Source organism: Episyrphus balteatus, chromosome 2, assembly GCF_945859705.1.
Source record: "Episyrphus balteatus chromosome 2, idEpiBalt1.1, whole genome shotgun sequence".
Taxonomy (NCBI): domain Eukaryota; kingdom Metazoa; phylum Arthropoda; class Insecta; order Diptera; family Syrphidae; genus Episyrphus; species Episyrphus balteatus.
The window spans coordinates 53,273,996-53,294,501 of record NC_079135.1 but is presented as its reverse complement, the minus strand read 5'-3'; the positions used below and the strand labels follow the sequence as shown (position 1 = coordinate 53,294,501).

Sequence of the window (20,506 nt, the reverse complement as noted above, 5' to 3'; positions counted from 1 at the left end):
TTGAGATGCACTTACTTTAAAGTTAAGACTATTTACAAATATAAAAATTAAACAAAAAAAAAAAAACTACTTACGGGACAGTATTTAACTTGATAGAAATCAATTGGCTCGCCATTGTCAGCAGGAACGCTCCATCTCAGCTCAAAGTGATCAGAATAAGGTGACACAACAACCGGTTCTTCTTTGTCATTTTGCACAGGCGAATGGAGTGGTCGGGGTTCCTCTGGCGCTGATCGTTTTGGAGTTGATTGAGTACGTGTAGCACTCCATGGACCGATTCCTCTCTGATTTCTTGCTGCAAATCTAAATGTGTAAGCAGTTTGAGGCTTCAATCCTTCCACAATATATGGACTATCTGGTGACCAGCTACGGTTCTGCGCTGTCGACCAATCTGGATTGATTTCTTCTTTGTACTGTACCGAATAAGCTGTCACTGGCAGACCCAATTCCGTTGCAGGACCAGTTATTTCAAATGTGATTGTTGTCGCTGTTAATCCTCGTGGCATAGCAGCTTGAACATTTCCAGGTACCGTAGCTTCTTTGAGTTGCATATCATGTTCAATACTTCCATGAACATTTGTTGCAATACATTTATATACGGAATAATACTGTCTGGCGACGGGTGTAACAATTAAATCACTGCGTGGTCCTGTTCCTTCAATCTTGAGATACTGATCAAACCCGTTTTTCAATTGTTTTCCATTCCAGCGCCATTCAATTGTGGCATTTGGGATACTCATGGCCAGACAACTTAAATTAGCTGGTCTCTGTTCCCAACTAAATGTAGGTGGAAGATCTTTCATGTGACTAAAATCTGGTGGGAATTCCATTGTGATGTGTCCAGTTTTGAATGCTGTATCTCCCTTGTTCCGAGCTATGCATTGATAGAGGCCGTCATCTGTTCGCACTGAACGAGAAATTCTCAGTGTTCCAGACGATTCACCGCGCTCATTGTCGAAATGCTGATCCAGATAAATACGATCATCATCAGGTTGAGTTCCTGGAACGTATTCTTCTTCTGAGCCCCATCGTCTGAAAGTAATAGCTGGTGCGGGACGACCTTTCGATCTACATGTTAAAGCTACTTCTTTCATAGCTACACCAGTGATATTGTATAGTTCAAAAACTGTTGGTCTAACAAGAACATTCAGTTTTGTTTTCGAGTCAATGACTCCAGCATCGTTTCTCGCTATGCAAGTGTATGTATCGTAGTCATCCTGTGAAACCCTATTAATTGTCATCAAACCAGTTTGGGGATTAACCTTGAAACGATCCGCAGTTGCGACATTTTGTTGTGTTGAATCTTTGATCCATGATATTTCTGGTACAGGTTTTCCTGTCGCTGTACAGTTTGTTGCAAATGGTTTGCCTTCAACAGCTTCCATCGAAGTAGGAAGGAAAGTTATCACAGGCTTAATGTAAACCTCGACACGTATGACACGTTCCACAAGTTCTCCGGTTTCAATAACAGCTGCACGACAAGTGTAAACACCATCATCTGACTCCTGTACATTTCGGATTAGAAGACCATGCGTCTCTACGACATATTTGTCATTTGTCCGGATCTAGAATCAATTTGATTATTTTCGTATTTTTTTGCGGAATTAACTTTTTGCAAAATAACCACCGAGCTTACCTGATCCCCATTTCGCATCCAATCGACGGTCGGATTTGGATCTGCTCTAACTTCACACTTGACTGTGTAATCAGTACCTAGAATTGGGTATTGGTTTTCTGGTGCATCCGTCCATGTAATCGACACTGCAAAAGAGACACAAGAGAGATTTTAATTTTACAATGTCCTCCATAAGGGGCTTTTATAGTTGCTGTCGCTTTGCCATTGCCACGTATAATCCTATGGTTGTTCACATATGTGTGACCACAGAAGAGTTAGAGCAATAGAAGTTGTTCCACTATACAGCTGGAGAAAATAAAACTTTTCCAATAACTCGAAAACAGAAAACTAATAACGTCGGAGCTTTTCGATTTTCAATTTTTCTTATACACATACTACTCTGCTATGTCAGGATATATTTGTTCTTTTACGGGATAAGGAAAAGTTTGGTATGTTTTTTTTTTTTTTTTTTTTTGTGAGGGATTTAATTCGACGACAGAACTTGTGTTCGTAGTATTTTTGCTTTTTTTGAGTAAAGAGAAATGTTATGTTTGAGGGGGATTTGCGTATATGTAAAAGAGATAAAACTAGCGAAGTTTTAATCGTACATCGACGAGTATTTAATTAGTTTTTTTTTTCTATCCTTTGAAAATATTTTGCTACATGGTCAAATAACACGGAATATCCAAAAAAAATATCAAGCTCCTAGAATTTATTTCAAAAAGTTTCATTTTCGGAACCTTGAACGTATGATATGATACTCTTTGCTTGAAAAAAAGTGCAGCAAAGAACTTTCAATTAAAAGAATTTAAATATTCATTCAAATAAAATGTATATCCAACTTGCGTTGCATTGCAAAGTGAATATCATATTGAACGGATCAACCTCTTTCTTTTAAAACTCGGGAATTATATCCTTTTCGTTAAATTTTATTCTTGATTCACTTCTATGTGTTCACAAGCAAAATGAAATTTTTTTAACAGAAGATACAGATAACCTTTTCTGTTCTAACCACTTTCATAAAATAAAAGAAAACAAAAAAAAAAAGGAACAAATACTCATACAAATCCTTTGAAGATTAAAGTTTTTGTTAGAAATAATATGCCACAATATTCATCTCTCAAAAAAAATATTTCTACAAAGAAGCATTTTATTTCAATACCTAAGGCACTGTTTCGTTTTCTTAAAAATATGTTTGAAAACGTTTTATACTATCAAAATTTAAGACCAACCGAAAATTTTGTCTAAGTCCAAACGAACCCTTCAAGCGATGGATACTTTCCAAAATAACTCTCGAAACAATTTCTTTAGAATTATTTTTGCCTAAGCCTCTGCTTCGATGCACGCAAACTTTTCCATGAAGAAACAAAAAAGGAATATCTCAAGATTTACACCAAACTTTCTATACTTCGTTGTCGTCGTCGTCCTTATTTCCAAAGTGAAATGCGGGAAGCACAACACATTGCTTGCAAAACTTTGCATCTTGATAATTCTATAAACGGATATTAAACCATTAAAATTATTTATCTTTTTTGGTTTTTTGGTATACAAAAACATTCTATGGTGTGGTCTACTACTGGATGCAGTGCAGGGTACATATCTCAAAGTTAGAACTAAAATTTCTTCAGTGGCCAAAAATTAATAAACGCTTGTGCCATATTAAACGCTCGGCTCTATATGTGTCCATGACTTGGAAAACTATTACATGTTTTAATATTCTATAGAAAACTCACCGTAAGTTTTAATTACAACACTGGTTTCCAGAATTTCCGTATTCGCATATGATGCCGTGCAGTAGTACTTGCCCTCCATCTGTGGCGTCAAAGTTGATATCATCAGAGCTAAACTTTCGCCGGGTAGTGTTTCCGTGTACATTGGGGGTTGATTCCGGCCGACTCTGTTGGGGTGATTTGAGAATGAAAATTTATATTAGTGAATGTGTATAGTTTGTGGGAAAACCCCTTGCTGCTTTTTCTATATCTAAAAACTATATAGTTTTGGTTATGAGGAGATATTCTGTTTTTTTTTTTTTTTTTTGAATTAAATATATGACGTTCTGTCGTCAAACACTACACAAGATGGATATAAATTGAATTCTTATGAAGTTTGTTAAGACTTTGGGTAGTCAAATGCGATCATGAGGCTTATGTAACAACACCAAAGTAACAGATTTTGACACACATTATTTTCGTATGTAAGTTTAAATTTAAATAAAAAAAAAACTCAATTTAAAATAAAGTTAGATAAAATGAATTGAAAAATTAAAAACATAAAAAAGCAATTGAATTTTAAATGCGGATTTGGTATATAAATGAAGCTGAAATGTATGATAAAAGTATGCAACGAAATCGGTTTGAAAAGCTTTAGTGGATTGTTTTGGAAATCGGTTTGAAAAGCTTATTTAGTGGATTGTTTTGGAAGGACGGTGATAATTATTGACATCTTGATAATTCGTTATGTAAACTGAAGAAGTTTTTTTTTAATTGTTTAAGGAGGACTACAAAGTCATTCTTATAAATGTCTGCATTTGACAAAAAAAGAGAATCAAAAGTATAACGTAGACATCCAAGATTTCTATCAAAAATAATATAACTAGTTATAGGTATTACCTATCTTTGCTTTACGTTTTATAAAATCATCTGTAGGTAAGCGCAATCTACACGAACAATAGATGTTTTTAACCCTTTCGAGCTATGAAAATCATTATTAAGAAATGTTTTTTCGGTATTATCGGGTCAAAAACATCACAACTAAGAAATATAAATAGCAAAAAGTTATTTTCCAAAATATAAAATAGCAAAACTAATGTGTTATTCTCATGCTACATGTAAGTAACATATGCACTGCCTATGACCACCAAAAAAAGTCGGAGAACTGAGAAAATAACTTTTTATGAAACTTTAATGTATGCTACTTCTTCTAAGCAAAAAAAAAACAAAACACTTTCTGCATTAAAATTTTGTATATCTTTTTTTCAAAATTATGACCATATATAAAAAAAAATGTGAATTTCAGTCCTTTTTTCGAACAAAAAAATTAAAGGTATGATATTTGACTGACTTTTTGTAATAATCTAGTAACTAGGCATTATTATCTTTCAATTAAGCCATCGAAACTTAAAAAAATGTTTAATTTAATATTTTTTACGAGTTTTAAAAAAAAAATGTTACATGAGAGTAACGCTGGGTCCGAAAGGGTTAATGCATCTTTCTGACAGAAGGCAACAATTTAAACAACAAACCAAGCTTTATAGTATCAAAATAGATTTAAGTAGTAATTTTTTTTATATATTTTTGGAAACTAAGAATTTCAACTCTTTCAAAATTTTAACAAATGCCAAAACCAGTTCTGCCGCTGAATTTTTTTTCGGACAAACTAATAGTTTCGATTTTCAAAATGGCGGATCTCGGTGGCTTCCCAAAATCCAGAGCGTAAGCTTTTCGAATACCCTTCTTTCATATCTGAAAAAATCAGCCTTCCACAAATCGCCTGTTTTTTGTACTAAGTTTTCAATTCTATAAAGCAAACAATTTACAGACAAACAAAACAATTACAGAGAAGACAATACAAAAATAGCGAGCTCTTAGATTTTTGTGTGCGACAAAGTCTGACCTTAAATTCGATATCTGTCACCACTCTCAATACCGAAATCAATCTTTATCGCTTGGATTTATCGCTTGGGGAAACCGCAAGTTCAAACTAGTTTTGAACGGTGCAAAAAATATAAATTAAAATATTTTTTTTTTGTTCAAACCTATTTGAAATTTTTTCGACTTATCAAAATATTAGTTAGGACTTTATTATGAACATCGTCAATAAGTTTTAGCTTAAAAAAAAAATATTTTTATATCAAAGCTAGTTGCATTAAAATACATTTCTAAATTTCACGTTCAAAAAGTTGGCCGGCTTTATATTAAAAAGGCTAATAGAATCCGTTATCCATACGAATGTCAAAAATTTTGAAGAAAGAGTTGCAGGTCAAATAAATGCATTTGCATGGTAAGAAAATGGCTGAAAAAGTTATTTGACTAATAGACAAATGATGTATACTTGACATATACTCCGTTACTCGGTACGCCTTTTGAAACATTTATTACGGTTGATGGGCTCCAAAAATGTTCTGGAACGAAAATGAAACGTCAAAAAGTACTTTGAAAATTGTTTCAAGCTTTATTAGATTAGAAAATATGAACGAGTTTTGCACATTTCACCTGCTTATTTTAGGACACTCATCAAGCCTAACCTGCTCAAAAATTACACTTTTTGGTTTTATGATTCAGGAAGTCTTAATGATTATTCAAATTAATAAACTCTAACAAATGGATATAATTTGCCGCCATTTCAATATCGTTCAACAAATTTAAATATTTAGGTTTGAACTTTAACGCTTATGTACCTACTTAGTACCTACTTTTTCCCCTGCATAAACTATTATGTAAATGCATAAGCTGGAATTTTTTTTTTTCAGCAAATAGGCTTAACTTCTTTGACAAAATAATGTAGCTGCAGTTCGTAAATATCAAATAATACGAATAGAATACAAATTTCTTGATAATTGATTCTGAAAAAAATACCAAAAATGTGCTGTTGATGCATGATATTTTTTGTTTTCAATACAAATAAAAATTGAAAAAATACATTTTTTTTCAGCGAACATTTAGTTTCCTTTTTATTGTTACGATTCTCCTACTACACGTTATTACATTTCAACGGGCATTAAAAAATCAGAGCCATGACACGATTAAATAAAATCCGTACGCGAAATAAATTCCCTGTGGGGGTAATTTTATGTAAAATGAAAACTTGCTTCAAAGGACGCAACCCACTTCCTAACCTAATTCTTTTTATTTTGGTATAGTTTCAATATACACTGTACTCAAACAGAATACTCAAACTTGCTTGTACCACTATTTGCATATTGCACTGAATTTTCCCTTAGAAAAAAAAAAAAATAAATAAAACGAACCGAATATCCTTGTTCTCGTTCCATTCCTAGCACTCAATTAAATTCACTAGGACATCCCAGTTCTCTCCCATTCATATAGTATAGTGTAGATTTTTAACATATCCTCCGGGCTTCAGTTCCAGCTCCCAGTTCTAGCAACAAAAACTGGAGCTCTCATGATTGATGAAACAATGACAATTGCCAATGGCCGCCTATCTGCAAGTTGGTTGCCTTCACGCTCGTATACATATAGTATATTCGAATATTGACAGACTGCCCAAAAATTTGCTGAACCGTTTCGAGTGTAATACCAGGATACCATTTTCTGCCTGTCGATTTCTGTTTTTGGGTTTCAATGGGAATCAAATGGCAGAGACCTAGTTTAATCTTTGTACAATCATCAGGGGACACAAATAGTATATGTGTTGAGGGCTATAGTAGCAGGTACCTTCTAGTTGGAATTTTTGCGACCACAGGAATTTCAGAGGATGGCGTTTTGTGATTTTAGCGTGCGAGTAACTTTGTGTGAGAGTTGTAAAAGTATTTTGCTTGTCCATGTCGTCCATCCTGGATAGAGCGACGGAAACATTTTTTTAGAAGACCGAAAAAAGCAATTTGTGCTTGGAGGGTTTCTCTTTTTTAAAGAAGCAACTGTATGACTGATGTTTTCATCAGTGATTTGCATAAAATGTGGGCTAGGTTAGTTAACTTTTAAGCCAAAGCAGAACTTTTTAAATTAAAATGCTGTTTAGAAAATTTTTAGAATATTTAGGTCGGTTTTTCTTTTTTTTTTTTTTGTGGAAAGAACCGTATTTTAATTTTTTTTAATGGAGTCTGGTAGGCCAAACTTTGGAAATCAAAAAGCAAAGGTTATATTTTGAGGTTTCGATTTGGCTGTCAGTTCATTCTTTTTTTTCCTGTTTCAAATCTATTATGGATTTTGGTTAAAATAATAATTTTAAAAAAGAATTAAGTTTCCATTATTCGGTGTGTGTATTTAGAGTTGATTGTGCAAATTATTCCAAACATTGCACATTGATACCTTTTTTACTGATGTCATATTTTCTTTGATATGGGTGAACTTTTGAAGCCATGATTCAAATGTTAATATTGATTCATCATATCAACAAAAATATGATACGACATAATAATCTTTTATGTACACTGCCGCTCATCTGAATAGGTTCACATTTTAGTTAATTTTACATTTGGCCTGTCTTAGTATTTAATGCAATGGCACATCTTTTTTATGTATGTAACGAGAGAACATCTTTATGCGCTTAGTTTAGGAGAAAAAAAATTGTCTTGGGGCTACCGTTCTTCTCACACGGTAGCTAGACCAAATCTAGTCATAAAATCAAGCATATTTTTTGGCTCATCTGAATAGGTTCCAAACCAAAAATGTTAATAAATGATGAGCTGCATGGGTCTGTTGGACTCAAAATTGTGTCTGTCAATAAATCTGATTGTGTATAACCTGTAAGGAGAAAACGGGTCGTGAAAAATCTTTAGGCGCGGAAAAAATGTGGAAAATAACAGAAGCCTTTGAATTAGACCGAAACCAACGATGCATTGGGACAAAAACAAACACACGTTAAAATTTAGTAAGCAGTTATTTGCGCAATATCCAAGGGTATAGAAACAGCATAAAAAGTCGATGTAACTCAGTCACAACACGGGCCGATAGATGTGCAATGATCAGAATAGCATGACTTCGAGCTAAAAATAAAGCTGAAAACCGGTATAAAATGCAGTTTAACGACGGCAAAACGGGTTGTCAGAAGTGGTAAGCATTTGAGAAGAACAAAACTTCGCAAAAATTATCACTTTACAAACCACGAAAAGAAACTCACCTTCAATCGTAAAAAAAAACTGTGTTAGAAATTGCAGATCGAAAGTTTTGTAGAAGGAAACAGCTTTGCACTTAATGACACTGCCTTCACAGTTATGTAGACACCTTAAAATAACGCTTCTCTCTACGAAGCTCATAAAAATAGGAATTTAGCCCTCAGGGCCCACTTAATTCATTTTTTTTCCTTTGAAAAATCATCGGTTGCAAATTCGACTTTCACGACAATTTTTTTTTTTTTTATTGGAGGTGAGTTTCTGTTCGTGGTTTGTAAAGTGATAATTTTTGCGAAGTTTTGTTCTCCTCAAATGTTTACCACTTCTGACAACCCGTTTTTCCGTCGTTAAACTGCATTTTATACCGGTTTTCAGCTTTATTTTAAGCTCGAAGTCATGCTATTCTGATCATTGCACATCTATCGGCTCGTGTTGTGACTGAGTTACATCGACTTTTTATGCTGTTTCTATACCCTTGGATATTGCGCAAATAACTGCTTACTAAATTTTAACGTGTGTTTGTTTTTGTCCCAATGCATCGTTGGTTTCGGTCTAATTCAAAGGCTTCTGTTATTTTCCACATTTTTTCCGCGCCTAAAGATTTTTCACGACCCGTTTTCTCCTTACAGGTTATACACAATCAGATTTATTGACAGACACAATTTTGAGTCCAACAGACCCATGCAGCTCATCATTTATTAACATTTTTGGTTTGGAACCTATTCAGATGAGCCAAAAAATATGCTTGATTTTATGACTAGATTTGGTCTAGCTACCGTGTGAGAAGAACGGTAGCCCCAAGACAATTTTTTTTCTCCTAAACTAAGCGCATAAAGATGTTCTCTCGTTACATACATAAAAAAGATGTGCCATTGCATTAAATACCAAGACAGGCCAAATGTAAAATGAACTAAAATGTGAACCTATTCAGATGAGCGGCAGTGTATATATTTTATGAGCAGATGTTTCCATAAAATGACACTGAAGGCATAATAATGAGCATGATTATGTTTATTGAAATGTTTTTTTTTTAATAGTCACATATACAATCAATTTTATAATAATTGAATGCGTAGCTACTCTACTTTATATACTGATTTTATTAACGTTTTAATATACCAAACACTTGCATGCGTTAATATCTTTTTTTTTAAACTTTTAGTAGACCTACATCAGACCTTGTTATAAAGGTACAATTCGAAAGAAATAGTTATAGACTTTTTTTTTTTTACTAATAATCATTTCTATGGAATATATACTTCCATTTTCAGTTTCATAATGGTTGCATATAGAAAGGAGAAAGGATAATACAAATTAAAATATAGTTTTTTTTTCTAAATCAAAATCAATAATAATCAAAAAAGCAATTGAATTTCAAATATTGTTGAACTAGTAACCAACTAAAACTACATAAAATAAAAACAAAAATAAAATTGTTATATAAACAATTTTGTTGGTATACATTTTTGAGTGCTCTCACACCACAAACAACAAATTGACGTGAGAATTTTTTTTATTTTAAGTGCAGTTTCATTTAAATACCACAACTTTTTGACATTCTTTTTCATATAGAATCAACGGGATGAACTAGTATTAATTTATTGGTTAATAAAAATTTAAAACAACAGAAAAAAAAACATGAAAAGAACTAAATTATTTCCAGGTGACGCATGAGAGGGCGATATTAACATTTTCGATTCGTATAAAATTTAGAAAGGTGGTGGTATTTTATTATGTTGGCCAGCCAAAATTTTGATGTAAAATGTGATTTGATATTAAAATGTACTTGATTTTTTAAAGCAAATGCATGCGTTATGAGTAATTCAACCAACTAAGATTGTCATATTGTTTGTTACTTTTTCGTTCATCTTTTATGAAAATTTGCGAGAAAAGAGCTTATTATATAGTTTAAGGATTCTACTAAAAAAAATTCAATCAAGAAAATTCCTACAATTTCAGAAACCTAGACGTTGCTCATCAGCGCAGTTTTTTTTGGATTCCGTTTGTATTCTTAAATTTTTCTGATTCAAAATATAAATCTTAGGTGGGCCTGTTGTACATGCAACTTTTTTTGTGGGCCGGTGAAATCATCAATTTATAATAATATAAATTTTCCGAAAATGGTCAAGTGGTTTGATTGTTTCTGGTAAAAAAAACCAAAATTTAAAAAAAAATGTTACACATACACCACAGTGACCGTACAAAAATGAAATCGGAATAGTAAAGATATAAATCAGTTCATCCACTTAAAATGTTCTCTACTCTTTTTAATGATAAAATAATATAGTCATGGCCTCAAACCAATCATGAGAGTTTGTAATTTTTAAAAAGCGCCAGAAAAGAAGAAATTGTCTACCTGATAGTGATGATGACTATGGAGTGTTCAACACAAGCCACTGTTTTCCTTAGTCCTAACCTCTTAAAACTGAGCTAGCATATCGGACCTGTATTTTTTTTTTTTTGAAGAAACGCTGTTTTATTAGTTTTTAACTAGCAAGTGAAATGATAAATTCATTATATACTTTATAAATGATTGACGGTGCGACACTGAAAATACAGCCGAAAAATTACATAGTGTAGGCTGTTCGTATGGTCGAATAATGCATACAAATATTTTTGTTATATTCTTAGAACCCTCCATTTTTTTTAAATTACAAAAAAAAACATTTTTACAGACTTTACGAAGAAATCTAGCAATATCTCAGTCATTTGTTTAACAATTCTCAATATGTATATATTTTTAATATGAATTAAATATAAATTTTAAATATACATACTACGCTTATTTGTGAATAAAAATGTATGTTTTTTTAATTTTTTGGCATTAAACGTGTAAAAAGCGATTTTTGAAAAAGTCTGAAAAAAATGATTTTCTTTACCTACCAAGCTAAATCTCTAAAATTATAACAATTAAAAATCTGAAAATGTTCACATGATAACTACACTTATAAAGTTTGAGTCTGTAAAGTTTTAAATTTTTTGAACAAATGGTTTCGCTGGAATTTTAAATTGATCGAACAACGTCCAAAAAACCCCATGTTATTCCCATAAGAAAATTCAACCGCTTGGCGGCACAAGTTAGAATTAAGTTAGAGACTCTAAACTTGGCAAATATTTTATTTAGTTTATTTCCAACCATTTCCAGCATAAAAATTCTAATTAACGAGCACCCTATTGTGCACCTTGCAATTCACATCATGATTTGTCATATTTTCTAAATTTAATTTTTTGTTTGTTTTATTGTGAACTACAAAATGGGTAAAGTTGAAAGAATTGAGGAAAAAATCACTGTAAAAATCACTTGTAAATAAAACAAAAAAAAAAGGAGGGTTCCAAAAATATAACAAAAATATTTGTATGCATTTTTCGACCATATATACAGCCTACATTATGTTACTTGTCGGGTGCATTCAATTTTTTTTATTTTGTAGCACAGTGTTATCATCAAAAAGAAATAAGATGAGATGAATGCAAAGCAATCGTTTTTTTTTTCTCAATTTATATTCTATTCATATTGAACAAAATTACCACAAATAAATAAATACTCATGCGTCACCTAACATAAAAAAATTCTTTTTTTTTCAAACTTATAACAAACTTATAAAACAAAAAAAATCGAAAGAAAAAAGTTATACACTGGGGGAGGATTTTTAAAGACATAATATGCATTCATTCCAAATCGCATGGCATTTACGTTAATTAATTTTGATTCTTGCGATAATTTCTCACATCTTCAACAAAAACACTTACACAGTTGGTAATCTACGTCCCTTGGAATCATACAGTGGATAATAGTTATTGTTCCTAATGCAAATAATAATAATAATAAAATAAATATTTTCAATAATAAACAAAACAAAGAAATATATTTATTCATTTAAAAAAAATTCTATTCAAATTTAATTCGCTTTCTTTTTTATTTCCTATATAGGACTAGGAATCGGGTGCTGTTTTTTTTCACTTGACTGTTAAGTTTTAAAATGTTTTCTTTTTTTTTTTATTTTTGTCTATGATTTTACTCTCCATATTTATTTTTGTTGTTCACTAATAAAATATTTAAAGTAGCTTGAGAAAACTTACGGTTTTGGTAGGATAGTATTGTTCATACTATCTTTCCATTGCAGATCTGTGACTAGACTTGGGTCTGTTACCTTCGGTCGACATGTGAGAATCAATGGCTTTCCAACGGGTTTCCTTTGTACATCATTTGTTGGATAAATTTCTAACTTTGGTGGGCTTTCGCAATTTGTGAGATCTAAAAAGAAAAAAAAAATAAAGAATTTGTTATTAACATTAAAGAAATTTTGAGCAGATATATTATTATTTTTTTGATATTAGAATGTTTGTGTAATTAGTTAAAGTGAGCAGGTATTTAATTTTTAAATAACACTGAAGCTTTTAAATCTTATTTATATATTTGACATTTTTGATTTTGAAAGTATTTTCTTTTAGGTATAATATAGCAGCTCGTTTCATCCACTTTTGCACTTTTAGTTAAGATATTTTTACACCAATTCATATATCTTATTTTTTTTAAGAACTTAAAAGTTATGGCTTACCTAAAAACAATGATTGCAAAAAAGTATGTTACTATGTAATATTATTTATAGTATTTCATAATCTTTGAAAAAAGAGGACTAAAATTTTCTATTGCTTGACCACAACAAACTTGTGTCAGTTTCTTAGTTCATAAATCTTATGTCCAGTCATTTTTGTACCATTGCATGGACAAAAAATACTTCCACCTTTTTCTATACATCTGTGAGCACATAACTCAATAATCAGAATTCATAGGGAATAAAACCACAAGAGGTTTAGAAAACCACTAGCAGAACAAACAAATCACTTTTATTTTTTTCCCCAAAACATAATCTTTCCAATCTTAAAAAAAAAAAAATTTACCCACACAAGTTGAAAATCATTGTTTTCATTTTCCCATAACTCTCACCTAAAAATTTGCATCCTGGCGCGTTTGCAAGGAAAACGAATACATTTTTTTGCACATAAAGCTTTTAAATGTGTTATCCTTGTAAAACTATTAATTTTTCGAAAAAGAAAAAAGGCAAACACAAAAGAATTGTCAGGAAAAAAATAAAAGGAGAAGGAAAAATTCTTTTTCTACTTTGTTTGCAAGGATTAAAACTATTGAAATTTGTTGCAAATTAAATTAAGGGAATTTTGTTTAAGAACACAGTTGATGTTTTTTTGTAGCTACTTATTTTATTTCTTAACAAAAAAACAGTTTTGGATCAGATTGCATTTGATACCATATAAGAAAGAAGTTATATACTTACTTACGTATATTCGAAATAAAAATGACTCAAGAATTTAAGAATTTTTATATCTTAAAAGTTCCAACAAATAATCCCTTTTCTAGAATTTGCTTCATGCTTTCATCTTCAAAACCAGATACATCATAAAATTATTTATTGTAACAAGTCCTTCCACTTTTTTATTTAATAAAGTTTCAAAAATATTTTCATTGCTTGAGATATTTTTTATGAAAAATATCTGCACGGATAATGTAAGCCATTAGTAAATTTTTGTGACTTGGTCCTTGGATTTTTGTGTTTTTATTTTTTCATTATCAAAGGGAAGTTAAACCAAGAAAACTATAAGTTCGCAGAAAACTTAAATAAAAGGATATTATTTACGGAAAAATAAACAGAAGCAAAGAAGAAAAAAAAAAAAAAACATTTAAAAGCGACATCGGGAATTGATTTCAGTTTTTCCTTCCGTAAAGATACAAAGATGCATCGGTATCATTATAACTTCACTTACAACTTTTTCTCTTTTTATAAATATTTTTTTTTTCTTTTTTTTTTATATCCTGTCGTGGTGGTTGTGTGGATTGCTCGTCTTTCTGGTTTGGTCTTGAGTGTCCTTAGTTTTTAAAATTACCACCCCCATGAGCGCCATTGGCGTTATGATTATGATAAATGGTAATGGTGTGGTCCTTTAGAAATTCTATATCTATATATATATTTATTTTTTTTTTCTATTTTCTTGGTACACCATCGCTTCGGTTGGTGGACAGGAACTCTTTTGTAACAACCGGACAAGGAAACGCACTTAAGTGCGGTATCACTGGTTTTGTTTGAATCGTCCCTCGTCTGTGCTATGATGGTGAATGGAATGGTATGGTGATGGTGATGCCAAGCAACCATAGGTCCTTGCTGTGTTGTTGTTCGTCGTTTTCTAGTTGTCGGGTTGTGATTTGTGTGAGACCAGATGATTATGGCAATGATGATGATGATGATGATGGTCAAAGCCAAACATGGTTTGTAAACTTCCGCTGGAAGTTGTCCTTCTTGGTTGCAATCTGGTTAGCTTTTTGCATTAAGGAGAGGAATATTAAGTGATTTACTTTAGTTTTTTTTTTGTGAATGGTTACTTAAGTGACATACTTTCTAGTAGATATAGGTATAGTTTTGTGGAGTGATGGTTAAAATTCATGTTTTTCAATTAACCCACCCATTTTTGTTTGAAGTAGAATAAATTAATTTATTAAAGAACAATCTAGACATTTTTTTATAGCTTTCGTATAATAATGAAGGTATTATTTGGCTCAGTTGATTTAAGTTCTGCAGCTTATAGGGTGGTATACAAAAAAATTGTTTTTCTAAAAAAAAAATGTTGGTCTGAACAAAAATCGTTTTTAAAATTTTTTGCAGTTAAACCGAAATTTTGTCTTGTGTTTTTTTTTTCAATAAGGTAAATGCTCAATTAATTAGATACAAAAATATGAAAAATAGAAAAGAATGCAATACCTACATATTTATAAATTAATGAAAAGAGTGCGAATAATCGGAAATGAAAGCATGCATTCCCAAAGGATTGCGATCATTGAATGCAGCAAAAGAATGTACAAAATGAATGCAATCAAAGAATACAGAATTTTTGGTGATACATTTTTTCTAGAAGCACAAGCCTTTTTTTACTGAGAGAAATTGTCTTGTGTCGTTTCATAAGTTTAAATGCGATGATTTAGACGTGAAAAATGAAGAACGGAGTCATGGGATTAGACTTAATATAAGAGCAGTTAAAGTGAGAGAGAAATTTAACGTCGGTTTTTCAGAGTAAAAATAAAATCTAACCGGATTTAATTTTTACACTGAAAAATGGATAGCCTCAAAGAATAAAAAGTGCTTCCGACATAGTATCTGAATGCTCTCAAAGAGATGAAAATGTTGTACCTACTTAATGATGTACGTTACTTAAAAAAAAAAAAAACAATATAGTATTCTTTCGCAATAAATTTTTACTTTTTGAAAGAAATGGGCAGAAAATTAACTTTTTTTGCCATTGTTCGTGGAAAAATAAAAAATAATCTCTTTAAATGTTTGATTTCTATTAATTTATTTAAAAACATAAATAATCTCAAACATTTCCAAACAGATCAGTAGTTTTATTTAAGAAAATATAAAATGCACATATGGTTGCAATTTAATTTAATCATTAATTTTATAAGAAATGAAAAAAAAGGTAAAGTAAATTGGTTTCAAAATAACGAAACTCCTTTTTAAATGGTTCTAATCAAATTAAGTATGCTATTTAAATTCTTGTTGAACAAAGAGGATTGTAGGATGGGTTTTATTAAATAGTTTTTTTTTTTAGTACAAATTTTCAAACAAAAGATACCTATTATTTTACACATAAAATCAAAATTTCAAAAAAATTGATTTTTTCAAAATAAAAAAAACTCAAAACTGGGTACCTATTTTAGACATTTTAAATAAAGGCTATTAAGACGGTTTGGTTCATGTTGCTGTTCACTGGTTTAAGTTGTGTTACTGGTTCAAGTTGCTTTAGTTATTGAAGCTTCCGCGAAATAATTTTTCAGCTTTTTAATAAAATAAATCCGTTTCTTTAACCAAATTTAATAACTCTAGAAATACAACGCATAGAAGAAAACTTAAATTAATGTACGAGTGAAGAATTCTCTTTAAATTTATCAAAGCTAATTTAATTAAAAATAAAACAATAACGAATCCCTTAGCGGAAAAATATTGTTTTTTTCTGTCATAAGAACCCATCTTCTATCACGAACCATATATTGTCAAACAACACTTTATACATAGGTAGCACCATGTGTGAAAGGTTTCTAAATTAGATTGTTTCAATTAATGCTAAACATTGTTTTGAATGTCTACAAGAATGTATACTTTTTAACAATTTAAACAGATGAAAACACCTAATGAATATAATATTTTATCTCCGAAACTGTTTTATTTTCCTTTTTTTTATTCTATCTTAAGAACGATATAATCTACGTCGCAAATACCTCCTAACGTTAAAAATCCTTTTCACACGAGCAACGCTCAAAAACATCCTGGTTTCCCACAGTCTTTTATTTTCCCACAGAAATCGCGCAAAGATTGCAGCAATTAAGTTAAATCGTTTATACCTTAAGAAGAAGCTAACGACCAACCACTGGAGGACTAAGGACGTAATTAAAGATCTCTTCTTATGGGAACATCCTTTACCTATCCTCTATTTCTATATAGATAAACAGATAGGTATACAAGAGAACTAAGAGCATGACTCAAACACCTTGAAGAAATGCCAAATGAATTCTTTCGTCGAATACAGCAATTTGCGTTCTTTGCTGATATTTTTATTTTTCAATTTATCCACAAGAATGTATCAAGTCATTGTCGACTGTCACTTTAAACATGCTCATTCCATGTTATTGCAGACAAAAAATGAGCAAAAATAAAGATACAAATAGAATATACCAACAACTAATAGATAGATGACTTCCTATAGAGCGGTTATACCAGAGAAACCTCTAAAACAGGAATAAAAACTTATATAATAACAGTAGCGGAATATGGTTAACAGAGGCCTTGCGAGCACAAACATTTTTTTTTGTCAATTAAACTTTTGCAAAGGAAGAAATAAATTATTAAAAAATATTGTATCTTTGCAATGGTAGCAAGTTCTCTATGTTTTTTGTTAACATTAAAAAATGGAATGTTTCTTCAAATCAAAGGATTAAATTTGGCCCTAAATAAATGCTTATTCTGTCTTTGCACGAAAGCCGCAATGTTAACTGATAGTGTATCTTATATGTAAGAACATTTTTTTTTTATTGTACAGACATTTTTTTTTTACAATGTTACCACTCTTGTTCTCACACCATGTTAAGGTATCCGTCGAATCGCGATATCCGTTCTTTCAATCAATTTTCTTTTCCACAAACCTGCTGCACTGACTACTCCCGCAGCCTTCCCTCCTTTTCGAATGTTTTGAACAAAAAAAAAAAAAAAAATGAGCAAAAGAATTCCACTTTGGAAAATTTGCATGTAAACTGAAGTATGCTCTTTGAATATGGAGATGGAAAAAATGGCTTCAACAGAATGTATCTATCGTTCATGTAAGTTGTATCTGTAAATAGGAAAATTGCGAATTTTCCACTTTTGGTGCCCGGTAGTGATGAAATGAAGAAGGTGGATATTGAAATCTTTTTTGTTATCTGGGCATGTATGTGTGTAATGTGTATGTAAGACTATATATGACATGCCAGACGCATTTGAAAAATGCTATACGAGTTTGTGTATTGCATTTCAATTGAAATCGAAATCTGAGAAAGGAATAAACTTTTCGTGTGGAAACAAAGCAATAAATTAAAAAAAAAAAAACGAAAAATATTGAGAAAAAAATGACAAGGAAGCAAATTGAAAATAATATATAATTTCCCTTACACACACACAGATACAATGAAAATTGACTCCCACAACCATCAAATTAGAATGAAAAACTGTGGAAGAAAGTATGACGATGATAACAGAACAAAATAAAAAAAATCACTGAAGAATACTACGGATGTAAAATGGTTGGTTTTAAATTTATTTTTCTTTTGAAATTGAAAAATTCTTTCAACATTAAGCCATGGGCAAAATGGCTGAGCAAGAAAGTGCAGGAAATCCTTCTATATATTTTTTTTATGCTATACCATCTCTTAAGGATTCTCAAAAGTTCAGGTCAACTTTGCTGCTTGTTGGCTTATGATAGAAATTATTATGCTGAATTGATTGAAGACGCTGCGCTGTAAACCATACACAAAATGGAAATGGATAAAAAATAAATGCTAAAACGATGTTATGATGCTATGAGATGCAAAAAGAAACCGGAGGAGAGAGCAATTGGAAAAATCTAGGAAATTCGCTACCAAATGCTATGCAGATCTATTTTTTTAGCTGTTGTTGTTGTTAAAATCTTTATATCGCATTTAATTGGCTGAAATTTGAAAATCATAAGTTCGTTATAAAATGAGTGAGAGGGTATTGTGTCTTTGAAGGCAACGAACTGGAAATGTGTAATTAATTATGCTCGTTAGTGTCATGTCTGAAGATTTTGAAGTATAATTCATTTTTGACACATGCTATACATTCGAAAATGCAAATGCAGCAATTGGAAAGTCAAAATAACAGTAAACGCCTTGCAAACTATAGTTGCTCTTTTTTTTAAAGCAAAAGAATATAAAAGGCCTTAATTTGTACCATCAAATGGAACAATCTAAAAAAATGGATCGATAAAATCGTGAATAATTCCAATTTTATTTTAAAATTTTAATTTTTTTTTTCATTCACTGCCTCTACAGTATTGAATTTATATGAACACACCTAAACATTAAATTCAAATTAGAAAATTTGAAATCCACACACTACATACGTCTGCAATTAAAACACTATTGACATGTACGAGTGTGGTGCTTAAAACTCGTTAAACGTCAGCACATTTAATCTTAGAACAAACACAAAAAAAGAAATCCATTTACACATCAATTCCATTGCTTGGTAAAGTGGAAACAATTTCAATCAATCATCGGCAACATATGATATTCAACTTTGTCGAACTCAATTCCACGATACAGAAAGAGGAGGACTTTTATACTGTCCTCTGCAGCTTCAGCAGAATCTAATCACTGGCATGTTGATAGATTTGGATGGGGTGCGTGATCTGCTGCTCCCACACATATGCGGGAGTCGACATAGCCTCATCACTATGGATTTCATATTCTATAATGAAGAATAATTATTATTCAGTTCAATTAAAATGCATGAAGTGTTAATTTTTGAATATAAAAAAAATTGAATGAAAAAAAAACTCTTGAGTTGAATATTGAAGTGACACATGTTTATACTAAGAATGGGTTTGGTATTTTGGTTTTAAAATTATTTTACCATAAATGAAATATGCGTGAATGGTATTTCATTCCATATGAGATTTGTTTGGAATGAATTTTGGGCATTTGAAACGTGTTGTGTTGCATGTTGGATAAGTTTAGATTTGCTTGTCACTTATATAGTACAGATTAAAATTGATTGTATATTTTATGAAAGAAGATATTGAAATTCCCACTGAAAGATACGATGTCTGGTATTTATCTATATGATCTGGTGTTTTGAAAATCATCTGCCATAGAAAGTGAAGTTTCATATCTGTTCATTTGGTGCAGATAATAATTCACAATTGTTTTATTTAATATATCCAGATTGTTTTTGTTGTATGATAGGAATTGTTCACAAATAAAATCCATTATATCCACTTTTTATTTATAAATTTAAAATAAAATATACCTAATACATTTTTGTACAAAGAAGTTTAAATCAGTATAAGTAGATAAGACTGGTTTGACAAAAACAGCAATTTGTTTGGTGTAATTTCTTTTGCATTAGGTAAATAAGATTTTGGAACTTGTAGCTTACGAATGCATTTGAATGATGTGCACAAAACCAATGACAAATTAATATTGTTTAAGTGGATGTAGTACTTGTTTAAATTTGGTCATACAAAATCGAAAATGAGATAGGAATGATAGGGAGCTTTATACTAAATGGATTTGCTTCCACATCTACTTTCTCCAACTATCTCGAAAGGGTTTTTTATGATTTCGTTTTAAAATTAACAAAAACGGTTCGTTTCTGACATAAGCATGTAAGAAAATTTGGGACAAATTTACCTTGCTAAAAACTTCCGATTTCCATTAAAAATAAATGCAAGGATGAAGGAGGATGTACCTAAACGGATTTTTTTAGAGGAATAGAACTTTTAGTTTGGTTTGCCATTTCATCATAAATCGGCTGACGACAACT

The 20,506-nt window shown here is 31.1% G+C and overlaps 1 protein-coding gene across 12 annotated transcripts in view; it reads right to left on the bottom strand.

Moving 5' to 3' along the window:
• LOC129911985 (fasciclin-2) overlaps positions 1–20,506 on the bottom strand; it is a 127,231-nt gene that overhangs the window by 16,078 nt on the left and 90,647 nt on the right. For 9 of the 12 annotated variants that reach the window (XM_055990051.1, XM_055990050.1, XM_055990057.1 and 6 more), the window contains exons 3-7: positions 12,486–12,660; positions 12,156–12,209; positions 3,349–3,512; positions 1,637–1,761; positions 75–1,565 (exon numbers count right to left, since the gene is read on the bottom strand). In XM_055990051.1, the coding sequence (XP_055846026.1) occupies positions 75–1,565; positions 1,637–1,761; positions 3,349–3,512; positions 12,156–12,209; positions 12,486–12,660 (2,009 nt within the window). The remainder of the gene's footprint in view (positions 1–74; positions 1,566–1,636; positions 1,762–3,348; positions 3,513–12,155; positions 12,210–12,485; positions 12,661–20,506) is intronic. The other 3 variants (XM_055990058.1, XM_055990059.1, XM_055990062.1) reach the window with 1 other exon arrangement.